The 15,890-nt window shown below is 38.5% G+C and overlaps 1 protein-coding gene across 2 annotated transcripts in view; it reads left to right on the top strand.

Annotated features, from left to right (window-relative positions):
• SLC23A2 (solute carrier family 23 member 2) overlaps positions 1 to 15,890 on the top strand; it is a 148,348-nt gene that overhangs the window by 50,978 nt on the left and 81,480 nt on the right. For both annotated transcript variants that reach the window (XM_079944025.1, XM_079944026.1), the window contains one exon: positions 529 to 782. In XM_079944025.1, the coding sequence (XP_079800151.1) occupies positions 675 to 782 (108 nt within the window). In that variant the 5' untranslated portion in view covers positions 529 to 674. The remainder of the gene's footprint in view (positions 1 to 528; positions 783 to 15,890) is intronic.

Here is a 15,890-nt window from a genome sequence, read left to right as displayed (position 1 = left end):
TCCATACAATTGTAGTAAATTGGCTATAACTGAACTGTCTAGTATGATTGCCACCAGCCACAAGTGGCTATTTAAACTTAAATTTGATACAGTTTAAAGGTTCAGTTTCTCTATTGCACTAGTCACATTTCAGGTGCTCAGTAGCCAGTGACTAGTGATGACTGTATTGGACAAGGCAGATGTAGAACATTTCCATCATTGCAGAAAGTTCTATTGGATAGTGCTGGGCTCTAAGATAGATACCATAATGCATGTCAAAAAAAATCCCTCTGCTATTTTTTCTCCCTAGTATTCTAATATTTTTGGTGGTTCACTTTGGTGGTTCCCCACCCACCGCCCGCTCCAAAAGGTGATTCAGAATCTGAGTGACTATAAATGAAGGTGGATGGGGACTTGAAAAGTGTAGTAAGTTTTTTTGGTGTTTGGATATAATTTGTACTTCGACTTTCCCATGCAGGAAACACAGTGTCTGTGTGTCCTGTACTGTTTGAGTGCTTGATGTAATTTGGCTGCTTTCTCTTTTTCTAGGTGTGCTGAGAGATGGCACTTGTGGGGCTCATCTCTGCCTGAGAATTGGCACTGGAAGAGCTGACTCTGATCCTGGGCTCCTTGAGTGAACAAGCCTTAACTTCCAGCCACTTCAGTCCAAAGGTCAAATTACTCGTTTTCTCTTAATGATGGGTATTGGTAAGAACACTACATCCAAATCCATGGAGGCTGGAAGTTCAACTGAAGGCAAATATGAAGATGAAGCGAAGCACCCGGCTTTCTTTACTCTTCCGGTAACAGCATTTCCTGTCTTTTTTCTTCTTAAGTCACTCTAAAGTAGTTTCTGCATTGACTAGGATTAGCTTTTTTTTTTTTTTTTTAACCCAAAGAAAGTTTAGTATTAGTTTTCTTTTTTATTTTGTTTTGTTTTGTTTTATATAGCAGGTTCTTATTAGTCATCAGTTTTATACACATCAGTGTATACATGTCAATCCCAATCGCCCAATTCAGCACACCACCATCCCCACCCCACCGCGGTTTTCCCCCCTTGGTGTACATACGTTTGTTCTCTACATCTGTGTCTCAACTTCTGCCCTGCAAACTGGCTCATCTGTACCATTTTACTAGGTTCCACATACATGTGTTAATACACGATATTTGTTTTTCTCTTTCTGACTTACTTCACTCTGTATGACAGTCTCTAGATCCATCCACGTCTCAACAAATGACTCAATATCGTTCTTTTTTATGGCTGAGCAATATTCCATTGTATATATGTACCACAACTTCTTTATCCGTTCGATTGTTGATGGGCATTTAGTTGCTTCCATGACCTGGCTGTTGTAAATAGTGCTGCAATGAACATTGGGGTGCATGTGTCTTTTTGAATTATGATTTTCTCTGGGTATATGCCCAGCAGTGGGATTGCTGGATCATATGCTAATTCTATTTTTAGTTTTTTAAGGACCCTCCATACTGTTCTCCATAGTGGCTGTATCAATTTACATTCCCACCAACAGTGCAAGAGGGTTCCCTTTGCTCCACACCCTCTCCAGCGTTTGTTGTTTGCAGATTTTCTGATGATGCCCATTCTAACTGGTGTGAGGTGATACCTCATTGTAGTTTTGATTTGCATTTCTCTAATAATTAGTGATGTTGAGCAGCTCTTCATGTGCTTCTTGGCCATCAGTGTGTCTTCTTGGGAGAAATGTCTATTTATGTCTTCTGCCCATTTTTGGATTAGGTTGTTTGTTTCTTTAATATTGAGCTGCATGAGCTGTTTATATATTTTGGAGATTAATCCTTTGTCCATTGATTCGTTTGCAAATATTTTCTCCCATTCTGAGGGTTGTCTTTTCGTCTTGTTTATGGTTTCCTTTGCTGTGCAAAAGCTTTGAAGTTTCATTAGGTGCCATTTGTTTATTTTTATTTCCATTTCTCTAGGAGGTGGATCAAAAAAGATCTTGCTGTGATTTATGTCAAAGAGTGTTCTTCCTATGTTTTCCTCTAAGAGTTTTATAGTGTCTGGTCTTACATTTAGGTCTTCAATCCATTTTGAGTTTATTTTTGTGTATGGTGTTAGGGAGTGTTCTAATTTCATTCTTTAACATGTAGCTGTCCAGTTTTCCCAGCACCAATTATTGAAGAGACTGTCTTTTCTCCATTGTTTATCTTTGCCTCCTTTGACATAGATTAGTTGACCGTAGGTGTGTGGGTTTATCTCTGGGCTTTCTATCTTGTTCCATTGATCTCTATTTCTGTTTTTGTGCCAGTACCATATTGTCTTGATTACTGTAGCTTTGTAGTATAGTCTGAAGTCAGGGAGTCTGATTCCTCCAGCTCCGTTTTATTCCCTCAGGACTGCTTTGGCTCTTCAGGGTCTTTTTTGTCTCCAAATTTTAAGATTATTTGTTCTAGTTCCGTAAAAAATGCCATTGGTAATTTGATAGGGATTGCTTTGAATCTGTAGATTGCTTTGGGTAGTATAGTCATTTTCACAATATTGATACTTCCAATCCAAGAACATGGTATATCTCTCCATCTGTTGGTATCATCTTTAATTTCTTTCATCAGTGTCTTATAGTTTTCTGCATACAGGTCTTTTGTCTCCCTTGGTAGGTTTATTCCTAGGTATTTTATTCTTTTTGTTGCAATGGTAAATGGGAGTGTTTCCTTAATTTCTCTTTCAGATTTTTCATTATTAGTGTATAGGAATCCAAGGGATTTCTGTGCATTAATTTTGTATCCTGCAACTTTACCAAATTCATTGGTTAGCTCTAGTAGTTTTCTGGTGGCTTTTTTAGGATTCTCTATGTATAGTATCATGTCATCTGCAAACAGTGACAGTTTTACTTCTTCTTTTCCGATTTGTATTCCTTTTATTTCTTTTACTTTTCTGATTGCCATGGCTGGGACTTCCAAAACTATGTTGAATAATAGTGGTGAGAGTAGACATCCTTGTCTCGTTCCTGATCTTAGAGGAAATGCTTTCAGTTTTTCACCATTGAGAATGATGTTTGCTGTGGGTTTGTCATATATGGCCTTTATTATGTTGAGGTAGGTTCCCTCTATGCCCACTTTCTGGAGAGTTTTTATCATAAATGCAAGTTGAATTTTGTCAAAAGATTTTTCTGCCTCTATTGAGATGATCATATGGTTTTTGTTTTTTTTTTTTGCTGTATGTGGGCTTCTCACTGTTGTGGCTTCTCCCGTTGTGGAGCACAGGCTCCAGACGTGCAGGCTCAGCAGCCATGGCTCACGGGCCCAGCCGCTCCACGGCATGTGAGATCTTCCCGGACTGGAGCACGAACCCGTGTCCTCTGCAGGCAGACTCTCAGCTACTGTGCCACCAGGGAAGCCCGATCATATGGTTTTTATTCTTCAATTTGTTAATATGGTGTATCACATTGATAGATTTACGTATATTGAAGAATCCTTGCATTCCTGGGATAAATCCCACTTGATCATGGTGTATGATCCTTTTAATGTGTTGTTGAATTCTGTTTGCTAGTATTTTGTTGAGGATTTTTGCTCTATATTCATCAGTGATATTGGTCTGTAATTTTTTTTTCTTGTAGTATCTTTGTCTGGTTTTGGTATCAGGGTGATGGTGGCCTCATAGAATGAGTCTGGGAGTGTTCCTTCCTCTGCACTTTTTTGGAAGAGTTTGAGAAGGATGTATGTTAGCTCTTCTCTAAATGTTTGGTATAATTCACCTGTGAAGCCATCTGGTCCTGGACTTTTGTTTTTTGGAAGATTTTTAATCACAGTTTCAATTTCATTACTTGTGATTGGTCTGTTCGTATTTTCTGTTTCTTCCTGGTTCAGTCTTGGAAGGTTATACCTTTCTAAGAATTTGTCCATTTTTCCAGGGTGTTCATTTTATTGTCATAGAGTTGCTTGTAGTCGTCTCTTAGGATGCTTTGTATTTCTGCGGTGTCTGTTGTAACTTCTCCTTTTTCATTTCTAATTTTATTGATTTGAGTCCTCTCCCTCTTTTTCTTGATAAGCCTGGCTAATGGTTTATCAATTTTGTTGATCTTCTCAAAGAACCAGCTTTTAGTTTTATTGATCTTTGCTATTGTTTTCTTTGTTTCTATTTCATTATTTCTACTCTGATCTTTATAATTTCTTTCCTTCTGCTAACTTTGGATTTTGTTTGTTCTTCTTTCTCTAGTTCATTTAGGTGTAAGGTAAGATTGTTTATTTGAGGTTTTTCTTGTTTCTTGAGGTAGGCTTGTATAGCTATAAACTTCCCTCTTAGAACTGCTTTTGGTGCATCCCATAGGTTTTGGATCGTCATGTTTTTATTGTCATTTGTTTCTAGGTATTTTTTGATTTCCTCTCTGATTTCTTCAGTGATCTCTTGGTTATTTAATAATGTATTGTTTAGCCTCCATGTGTTTGTGTTTTTTACGTTTTTTTCCCTGTAATTGATTTCTAATCTCATAGCCTTGTGGTCAGAAAAGATACTTGATATTATTTCAATTTTCTTAAATTTACTGAGGCTTGATTTGCGACCCAAGGCGTGATGTGTCCTGGAGAATGTTCCATGCGCACTTGAGAAGAAAGTGTAATCTGCTGTTTTTGGATGGAGTGTCCTATAAATATTAATTAATCTATCTGGTCTATTGTGTCATTTAAAGCTTGTGTTTCCTTATGAATTTTCTGTTTGGATGATCTGTCCATTGGTGGAAGTGAGGTGTTAAAGTTCCTCACTATTACTGTGTTACTGTTGATTTCTTCTTTTATAGCTGTTAGCAGTTGCCTTATGTATTGAGGTGCTCCTATGTTGGGTGCATATAAATTTATAATTGTTGTACCTTCTTCTTGGATTGATCCCTTGATCATTATATAGTGTCATTCCTTGTCTCTTGTAACATTCTTTATTTTAAAGTCTGCTTTATCTGATATAAGTATTGCTACTCCAGCTACCTTTGATTTCCATTTGCATGGAATATCTTTTTCCATCCCCTCACTTTCAGTCTCTATGTGTCCCTAGGTCTGAAGTGGGTCTCTTGTAGAGAGCATATAGATGGGTCTTGTTTTTGTATCCATTCAGCAAGCCTGTTTCTTTTGGTTGCAGCATTTAATCCATTCACGTTTAAGGTAATTATCAATATGTATGTTCCTATGACCATTTTCTTAATTGTTTTGGGTTTGGTTTTATAGGTCCTTTTCTCCTCTTGTGTTTCCCACTTAGAGAAGTTCCTTTAACATTTGTTGTAGAGCTGGTTTGGTGGTGCTGAGTTCTCTTAGCTTTTGCTTGTCTGTAAAGCTTTTGATTTCTCCATTGAATCTGAATGAGATCCTTGCAGGGTAGAGTAATCTTGGTTGTAGGTTCTTCCCTTTCATCACTTTAAGTATATCATGCCACTCCGTTCTGTCTTGCAGAGTTTCTGCTGAGAAATCAGCTGTTAACCTCATGGGAGTTCCCTTGTATGTTATTTGTCGTCTTCCCTTGCTGCTTTTAATAATTTTTCTTTGTCTTTAATTTTTGCCAATTTGATTACTATGTGTCTCGGTGTGTTTCTCCTTGGGTTTATCTTGTATGGGACTCGCTGCACTTCCTGGACTCTGGTGGCTATTTCCTTTCCCATGTTAGGGAAGTTTTCCTCTATAATCTCTTCAGATATTTTCTCTGGTTCTTTCCCTCTCTCTTCTCCTTCTGGGACCCCTACAATGCAAATGTTGTTGCATTTAATGTTGTCCCAGAGGTCTCTTAGGCTGTCTTCATTTCTTTTCATTCTTTTTTCTTTATTCTGTTCTGCAGCAGTGAATTCCACCATTCTGTCTTCCAGGTCACTTATCTGTTCTTCTGCCTCAGTTATTCTGCTATTGATTCCTTCTAGTGTAGTTTTCATTTCAGTTATTGTATTGTTCATCTCTGTGTGTTTGTTCTTTAATTCTTCTAGATCTCTGTTAAACATTTCTTGCATCTTCTCGATCTTTGCCTCCATTCTTTCCAAGGTCCTGGATCATCTTCACTATCATTATTCTGAATTCTTTTTCTGGAAGGTTGCCTATCTCCACTTCATTTAGTTTTTTTTCTGGGGTTTTATCTTGTTCCTTCATCTGGTACATAGCCCTCTGCCTTTTCATCTTGTCTATCTTTCTGTGAATGTGGTTTTTGTTCCACAGGCTGCAGGATTGTAGTTCTTCTTGCTTCTGCTCTCTGCCCTCTGGTGGATGAGGCTATCTAAGAGGCTTGTGTAAGTTTCCTGATGGGAGGGACTTAGTGGTGGGTAGAGCTGACTGTTGCTCTGGCAGGCAGAGCTCAGTGTAGGATTAGCTTTAATACTCCTGTTTTCAGCGAAGGTTAAGGCATTTGAAAACCAAATGCTTTTCACGAGAGAGAGGCTTTGGGAACCCTGTTGGCTGACAGTGGTTTTGGCTCTGCCTAGAGTCACCTGATGGGATTAACTCCAAGAAGGAAGCATGCCTTGCTGTGAATATTGTGAAACTGGCCCAGTGCTTACTGTGTACTGGAGGATGTTGAAGGCTTAATTTTATCTCCAAAAATGGGTTTTTGTGAAATAACCTGTCACCCAACTTCATACTTGTATTTCAAGGTGGAAGAATGAATGAATGACATTCATTGTTTGGAACCCAAGTGTCCATGACTTGTATTATGGCAGTAGCATCAAAGATAGAGGTATTTTGCCTGGACAAGTTATATCAGTCAGAGAAGGTTGATTACACACCTTCATTATATTCAATGCTAATATTTTTTCAGATGTAGGATTATGACTTGATGTGTATAAAGTTACCTAAAGTGTTGGTTTAAGAAAGAAAAAAGCTCTTTAGTGGGAACTTGCTTCAGCTGTTTTTCCCTTAATATAGGAAATGAGGTTAATGTCAAGAATACCATTCTAGGATTCCTTAAAACATGGTCCTAGAATTTGCCTCACTGAAACATTACCCAGTAAGAAAGACGTGAACACGGCATCTTTAAGTATGTTGGTTGCCCTGATTTACTGTATTTTGAATTTTACTCTGTGAATTCAGAGAGATGTTCCACTGATTTTACAACTGGTGTTACTTGTTTTCCTTCTTTCTGTAAAGTGAAATTTTGAAACTAGATTTTCTGTTACACTGAAGACTTAAGGTCAACACAGATTATCTAGAGGAAGAGATGTCAGGTTTCCAAGTTTAAATTAGAGCATCTCTGAAAAGTGAAGAGGAAAGTTCATGCCTGAGTATTGACTTGTCTCTCCTGTGGCATTTGCCCAGCAGACCATTCACCCTCACTCTTCTCCACTTGAGAGACAAAAACTTGAGTACACCTTAGCCACCCACTTGCCTTGTCATTTTGGCTTAGAGTTTTAGGCTTATTTTAGCATTCAGATTGTGATATTGCACCGTTAGCAGTTAAATTCACCAGCATGTTATCAGTTTTCATGTTCACTGTTGTTTCTTGTAGCACTCTCCTTCCCTCTTTGTTCACTTTTCTTTTAAACTACACCAAGGGACTGTGAATGGTCACTGACTTTGTCTTTGCACATCTGAAAATAACTGTATTTTGCTCTCAATTCTTGAATGAACTTCTATTAATTATACACTCCCGTTCTGTCTCCATTTCTCTTTAACTGCTTTCTCATGGTTTGTATATCTTTTTCTAGTGCTTCCTTTTGGCTGGATTCCCTAGTGTTATTTTACAATTTATTAATTCTTTGTGTACAGTCATGTGTTTATGTTGAAGTTTTATTGCAGTGATTCTTTTCTTATTTCTAAAATTACTATTTGGTTTATATCTGCCTTTTTTTTTTTTTCTTTTTTTTTTTGTGGTACACGGGCCTCTCACTGCCGTGGCCTCTCCCGTCGCGGAGCACAGGCTCCGGACGCGCAGGCCCAGCGGCCACAGCTCACGGGCCCAGCCGCTCCGCGGCATGCGGGATCCTCCCGGACCGGGGCACGAACCTGTGTCCCCTGCATCGGCAGGCAGACTCTCAACCACTGCGCCACCAGGGAAGCCCTATATCTGCCTATTTTTGTTCTTAATTTCTTGTATGTATGTATTTGTTTTAAAATGTTTGTACTTTTAAATTATTGAGGACCCTAATGTACTAAAGTATTTTTCCAATTGTTCTACTTTCTTCTGGTGTGAAATCCTTGTTTCTTTTGATATTTTCTTCTCTCTCTCTGCCACTCCGCAATTTTTTCCTATAGTTTTGCCTTTTCCTTTCCTGAATCCAGTCCAGAACCTGTTCTTACAGTGGAGGTCTTCCTGTCTTCCCCCAGTGGGTACAGACCATAACATGAAGGAGTGAGGAGACCCGCTGGCCCCTGAGCACTGAACCTGGTTCTGGTCCTCCCCTTGTGTGGGGACCCTTAAGTCCCTGTTTTTCCATGGGAGCTGCCTGACTGAGGTCTTCCAGGCTCAGAGTCTCATGGGTCCCAGTGTCCACCCATTCATTGCTTTATGTTTCTTGTATTCTAAAAGGCTTGTCTGTTTTTAGCCTTGCCTATTTTGGGGCTTTCCCAACTCCATTGTTATTTAGGGGTGGGGTTGGGACGGAGTATTCCTCAAAGCATTAATTTCCAGATCCATCTTCAGCAGGATTACAAGTACATGGGAGCTGGGAATGTGGATATAATATGTAGTTAGACATAAATATAATGTGAATATAAAGTAATTTAACACTAGAGCAGTTTCATATAGGGATGTTATGGAATTTTTACTCTAGTCTTGGGCTATAAAAGTAGGCATTATAAAGGGAGAAGAAAAAGAGGAGTAATAGAGTTGGAATCATGGGATTGAGCTAGTGGGAGGAGAGCGAAATATCAAGGGGATAAGCTGTTAAGGTCAGCACATGAATCATCAGGATGACTTAGAACAGGGATGCCAAGAAGTGTGTTAACATGTGCTACCTCGAGCTTATGAGAAAATGGAAGGTGAAATAATAGAAGGAAAACAGATGAAAACAAAAGCCTATCCAAAAATTTTTATAAAGAAATAGTTCATTTGTTGGAATTTGGGGTTGTAGAAAGTTTTGTTAGAAAATATTTTGTAATACAATGAAAAGAGGAACAGTAGTGCCTATATTTAATCACTAGTGAAATTGCTACCCTAAGAAAACTTAGACAGTAAGATAGAAGACCATTTTGAATGATTTGCTTGTTGATAGGACAGAAGTAGGAGGCTAGGTTAGAGCTGGTCCCTTTTCGCTGCCCAACTGGTAGGATTATTTTGGTCCCTGCCTCTCTGCTCTTAGGAGGTGTGTCTGTCTCTCCCTGTTCCTCATTCAGGGACCACAGGTCTACACACTAATTTCATAGACTCTGATAGCCTTAGAGGTGAAAGTGGCTTTAGAACTTTCCAAGTGGTTCTTTGGGAAGGTGAAATGTAGGGATTTGCCCAAAGCATCTAGCTCACATGGTGTGTTAATTAAGTAAAGTTTATATCAGTTGGATCACATAGGCTCTTGTCCCCAAGGAGTTCACAGCCAGTGAGCAAGGCAGGAGCTGCACATTAGCAACACTAACAACAGGTACAGGGCATTTATCTTCTGAGTTTCACAGATGTTCTTGGGAACGGTCTTCGAAATAAAGAGTTGGGAGTGGTGGTGATTAAACTGCTATAGCTGATGCTCCAGTGGGAACAGTGGTGAAAAATGAGGCTCAGTTTTGTTTCCTCCAGCTACTTGTCTGTGTGAGCATCTGACTGACTTCATGGTTCTGGTTGTGTTTTTCTTTTCTTTTCCCTATAATGTGGCCACTCAGTGCATTTGAGAATTGGTATTTCGGATTATAGGGTTAGTCCTCCTAAGAGAATCTCTAGGGTAGTTTCAAATATAGGTGATATTTTGGCTGACTTTAGAACACATCTCCCATGGAAAATATGATTGCATTAGACAAAGAGAGGTGTGGGTAAGAGGCAGGAGGTGTTGAGGTGGGGAGAGGACCCTGGCTGTGTTGGGCCCTGGACGCAGGGGCAGCTGAAATGGACCTTGAAGTGAAAGGAGGCAATGTTGGAACATGTTGGGATAGTGCAGAGGAAGGGATCAGCCTGAGCCAAGTCAGGGGTAGAAGAGGAAAGGTGTGGAGGAATGGTGTTAGAACCATTAGGCTGGAAGCCTAGATTCTGGGTGGTTCCTGAATGATTTGCTAAGGGATTTGGAAGTTTCTACTCTATCAATAAAAAGCTCTGCAAGAGTGTTGACCAGGGGAATAACCCAAAAGGTTGTGCTTTAGAACAAACTGGAGTAGGGCACGATTAGACGAAGAAAGAAAAGTGTTGTTTTAGTCACCTCTGGCTGCTATAACAATTTACAATAGACAGGGTGACTTAAGCCACAAACATTTATTTCTCACAGTTTTGGAGTCGGGGAAGAACAAGATCAAGGTACTAGCAGATTTGATTGTTGGTGAGGGCTCTCTTCTTGGCTTTTGATAGCTGCCTTCTCACTGGATCCTGACAAGGCTGACAGAAGAAGCTCTGGTGTCCCTTTTCCCTCTTATAAGAATACTGAGTCTATTATGAGGGTTCTACCCTTATGATCTTATTACCTTCCAAAGCCCCTTCTTTTTTTTTTTTTTTTTTTACATCTTTATTGGAGTATAATTGCTTTACAATGGTATGTTAGTTTCTACTTTATAACAAAGTGAATCAGTTATACATATACATATGTTCCCAAATCTCTTCCGTCTTGCGTCTCCCTCCCTCCCACCCTCCCTATCCCACCGCTCCAGGTGGTCACAAAGCACGAAGCTGATCTCCCTGTGCTATGCAGCTGCTTCCCACTAGCTATCTACCCTGCATTTGGTAGTGTATATATATCCATGCCTCTCTTTCGCTTTCTCACAGCTTACCCTTCCCCCTCCCCATATCCTCAAGTCCATTCTCTAGTAGGTCTGTGTCTTTATTCCTGTCTTACTCCTAGGTTCTTCATGACATTTTTTTCCTTAAATTCCATATATATGTGTTAGCATATGGTATTTGTCTTTCTCTTTCTGACTTACTTCACCCTGTATGACAGACACTAGGTCTATCCATCTCATTACAAATAGCTCAGTTTTGTTTCTTTCTATGGCTGAGTAATATTCCATTGTATATATGTGCCACATCTTCTTTATCCATTCATCCGATGATTGACACATAGGTTGTTTCCATCTCTGGGCTATTGTAAATAGAGCTGCAATGAATATTTTGGTACATGACTCTTTTTGAATTATGGTTTTCTCACGGTATATGCCCAGTAGTAGGATTGCTGGGTCATATGGTAGTTCTATTTGTAGTTTTTTAAGGAACCTCCATACTATTCTCCATAGTGGCTGTATCAATTTACATTCCCACCAAGAGTGCAAGAGGGTTCCCTTTTCTCCACACCCTCTCCAGCATTTACTGTTTCTAGATTTTTTGATGATGGCCATTCTGACTGGTGTGAGATGATATCTCATTGTAGTTTTGATTTGCATTTCTCTAATGATTAATGATGTTGAGCATTCTTTCATGTGTTTGTTGGCAGTCTGTATATCTTCTTTGGAGAAATGTCTATTTAGGTCTTCTGCCCATTTTTGGATTGGGTTGTTTGTTTTTTTGTTATTGAGTTGCATGAGCTACTTATAAATTTTGGAGATTAATCCTTTGTCAGTTGCTTCATTTGCAAATATTTTCTCCCATTCTGAATGTTGTCTTATCATCTTGTTTATGGTTTCCTTTGCTGTGCAAAAGCTTTTAAGTTTCATTAGGTCCCGTTTGTTTATTTTTGTTTTTATTTCCATTTCTCTAGGAGGTGGGTCAAAAACCTTTTTGCTGTGATTGCTGTGATTTATGTCATAGAGTGTTCTGCCTATGTTTTCCTCTAAGAGTTTGATAGTTTCTGGCCTTCATTTAGGTCTTTAATCCATTTTGAGCTTATTTTTGTGTATGGTGTTAGGGAGTGATCTAATCTCATACTTGTACATGTACCTGTCCAGTTTCCCCAGCACCACTTATTGAAGAGACTGTCCTTTCTCCACTGTACATTCCTGCCACCTTTATCAAAGATAAGGTGACCATATGTGCGTGGGTTTATCTCTGGGCTTTCTATCCTGTTCCATTGATCTAGCTTTCTGTTTTTGTGCCAGTACCATACTGTCTTGATTACTGTAGCTTTGTAGTATAGTCTGAAGTCAGGGAGCCTGATTCCTCCAGCTACACTTTTCATTTTCAAGATTGCTTTGGCTATTCTGGGTTTTTTGTGTTTCCATACAAATTGTGAAATTTTTTGTTCTACTTCTGTGAAAAATGCCAGTGGTAGTTTGATAGGGATTGCATTGAATCTGTAGATTGCTTTGGGTAGTATAATCATCTTCACAATGTTGATTCTTCCAATCCAAGAACATGGTATATCTCTCCATCTATTTGTATCATCTTTGATTTCTTTCACCAGTGTCTTATAATTTTCTGCATACAGGTCTTTTGTCTCCTTAGGTAGGTTTATTCCTAGATATTTTATTCTTTTTGTTGCAGTGGTAAATGGGAGTGTTTTCTTAATTTCACTTTAAGATTTTTCGTCAGTAGTGTATAGGAATGCCAGAGATTTCTGTGCATTAATTTTGTATCCTGCTACTTTACCAAATTCATTGATTAGCTCTAGTAGTTTTCTGGTAGCATCTTTAGGACTCTCTATGTATAGTATCATGTCATCTGCAAAGAGTGACAGCTTTACTTCTTCTTTTCCGATTTGGATTCCTTTTATTTCCTTTTCTTCTGTGATTGCTGTGGCTAAAACTTCCAAAACTACGTTGAATAAGAGTGGTGAGAGTGGGCAACCTTGTCTTGTTCCTGATCTTAGTGGAAATGCTTTTAATTTTTCACCATTGAGGATGATGTTGGCTGTGGGTTTGTCATATATGGCCTTTACTATGCCTACTTTCTGCAGGGATTTTAGCATAAATGGATGTTGAATTTTGTCAAAAGCTTTCTCTGCATCTATTGAGATGATCATATGGTTTTTCTCCTTCAATTTGTTAATATGGTTTATCACATTGATTGATTTGCTTATATTAAAGAATCCTTGCATTCCTGGAATAAACCCCAGTTGATCATGGTGTATGATCCTTTTTTTTTTTTTTTTTTTTTTTTTGCGATACATGGGCCTCTCACTGTTGTGGCCTCTCCTGTTGCAGAGCACAGGCTCTGGACGTGCAGGCTCAGCAGCCATGGCTCACGGGCCCAGCCGCTCCGCGGCATGTGGGATTTTCCCAGACTGGGGCATGAACCCGTGTCCCCTGCATCAGCAGGCGGACTCTCAACCGCTGCGCCACCAGGGAAGCCCTGTATCATCCTTTTAACGTGCTGTTGGATTCTGTTTGCTAGTATTTTGTTGAGGATTTTTGCGTCTATGTTCATCAGTAATATTGGCCTGTAGTTTTCTTTCTTTGTGACATCCTTGTCTGGTTTTGGTATCAAGGTGATGGTGGCCTCGTAGAATGAGTTTGGGAGTGTTCCTCCCTCTGCTATATTTTGGAAGAGTTTGAGAAGGATAGGTGTTAGCTCTTCTCTAAATGTTTGATAGAATTCGCCTGTGAAGCCATCTGGTCTTGGGCTTTTGTTTGTTGGAAGATTTTTAATCACAGTTTCAATTTCAGTGCTTGTGATTGGTCTGTTCGTATTTTCTGTTTCTTCCTGATTCAGTCTTGGCAGGTTGTACATTTCTAAGAATTTGTCCATTTCTTCCAGTTTGTCCATTTTGTTGGCATAGAGTTGCTTGCTTGTAGTAATCTCTCATGATCTTTTGTATTACTGCAGTGTCAGTTGTTACTTCTTTTTCATTTCTAATTCTATTGATTTGAGTCCTCTCCCTTTTTTTCTTGATGAGTGTGGCTAATGATTTATCAATTTTGTTTATCTTCTCAAAGAACCAGCTTTTAGTTTTATTTATCTTTGCTATCGTTTCCTTCATTTGTTTTTCATTTATTTCTGATCTGATTTTTATGATTTCTTTCCTTCTGCTAACTTTAGGGGTTTTTTGTTCTTCTTTCTCTAATTGCTTTAGGTGCAAGGTTAGGTTGTTCATTCGAGATGTTTCCTGTTTCTTAAGGTAGGATTGTATTGCTATAAACTTCCCTCTTAAACTGCTTTTGCTGCATCCCATAGATTTTGAGTCATCGTGTCTCCATTGTCATTTGTTTCTAGGTATTTTTTGATTTCCTCTTTGATTTCTTCAGTAATCACTTCGTTATTAAGTAGTGTATTGTTTAGCCTCCATGCATTTGTATGTTTTACAGATCTTTTCCTGTAATTGATATCTAGTCTCATAGCATTGTGGTCGGAAAGGATACTTGATACAATTTCAATTTTCTCAAATTTACCAAGGCTTGATTTATGACCCAAGATACGATCTATCCTGGAGAATGTTCCATGAGCACTTGAGAAAAATGTGTATTCTGTTGTTTTTGGATGGAATGTCCTATAAATATCAATTAAGTCCATCTTGTTTAATGTATTATTTAAAGCTTGTGTTTCCTTATTTATTTTCATTTTGGATGATCTGTCCATTGGTGAAAGTTGGGTGTTAAAGTCCCCTACTATGAATATGTTACTGTCGATTTCCCCTTTTATGGCTGTTAGTATTTGCCTTATGTATTGAGGTGCTCCTATATTGGGTGCATAAATATTTACAATTGTTATATCTTCTTCTTGGATCGATCCCTTGATCATTATGTAGTGTCCTTCTTTGTCTCTTCTGATATTCTTATTTTAAAGTCTATTTTGTCTGATATGAGAATTGCTACTCCAGATTTCTTTTGGTTTCCATTTGCATGAAATACCTTTTTCCATCCCCTTACTTTCAGTCTGTATGTGTGTCTAGGTCTGAAGTGGGTCTCTTGTAGACAGCAGATATATGGGTCTTGTTTTTGTATCCATTCAGCTAATCTGTGTCTTTTGGTGGGAGCATTTAGTCCATTTACATTTAAGGTAATTATCAATATGTATCTTCCTATTCCCATTTTCTTAATTGTTTTGGGTTCGTTATTGTAAGTCTTTTCCTTCTCTTGTGTTTCTTGCCTAGAGAATTTCCTTTATCAGTTGTTGTAAAGATGGTTTGGTGGTGCTGAACTCTCTCAGCTTTTGCTTGTCTGTAAAGATTTTAATTTCTCCATCAAATCTGAATGACATCCTTGCTGGGTACAGTAATCTTGGTTGTAGCTTTTTCTCCTTCATCACTTTAAATATGTCCTGCCAGTCCCCTCTGGCTTACAGAGTTTCTGCTGAAAGATCAGCTGTTAACCTTATGGGGATTCCCTTGTGTGTTATTTGTTGTTTTTCCCTTGCTGCTTTTAATATGTTTTCTTTGTATTTAATTTTTGACAGTTTGATTAATATGTGTCTTGACGTATTTTTCCTTGGATTTATCCTGTATTGGACTGTCTGTGCTTCCTGGACTTGATTAACTATTTCCTTTCCCATATTAGGGAAGTTTTCAACTATAATCTCTTTAAATATTTTCTCAGTCCCTTTCTTTTCTCTTCTTCTTCTGGAACCCCTATAATTCGAATGTTGGTGCATTTAATGTTGTCCCAGAGGTCTCTGAGACTGTCCTCAGTTCTTTTCATTCCTTTTTCTTTATTCTGCTCTGCAGTAGTTATTTCCACTATTTTATCTTCCAGGTCACTTATCCGTTCTTCTGCCTCAGTTATTCTGCTATTGATCCCATCTAGAGTATTTTTAATTTCATTTATTGTGTTGTTCATTGTTGTTTGTTTCATCTTTAGTTCTTCTAGGTCCTTGTTAAATGTTTCTTGCATTTTCTCTTTTCTGTTTCCAATATTTTGGATCATCTTTACTTTCATTATTTGAATTCTTTTTCAGGTAGACTGCCTATTTCCTCTTCATTTGTTAGGTCTGGTGGGTTTTTATCTTGCTCCTTCATCTGCTGTGTGTTTTTCTGTCTTCTCATTTTGCTTATCTTACT

Source organism: Stenella coeruleoalba, assembly GCF_951394435.1.
Source record: "Stenella coeruleoalba genome assembly, chromosome: 15".
Taxonomy (NCBI): domain Eukaryota; kingdom Metazoa; phylum Chordata; class Mammalia; order Artiodactyla; family Delphinidae; genus Stenella; species Stenella coeruleoalba.
The sequence above is the reverse complement of the archived record's forward strand: the minus strand, read 5'-3'. Positions and strand labels throughout refer to the sequence as shown.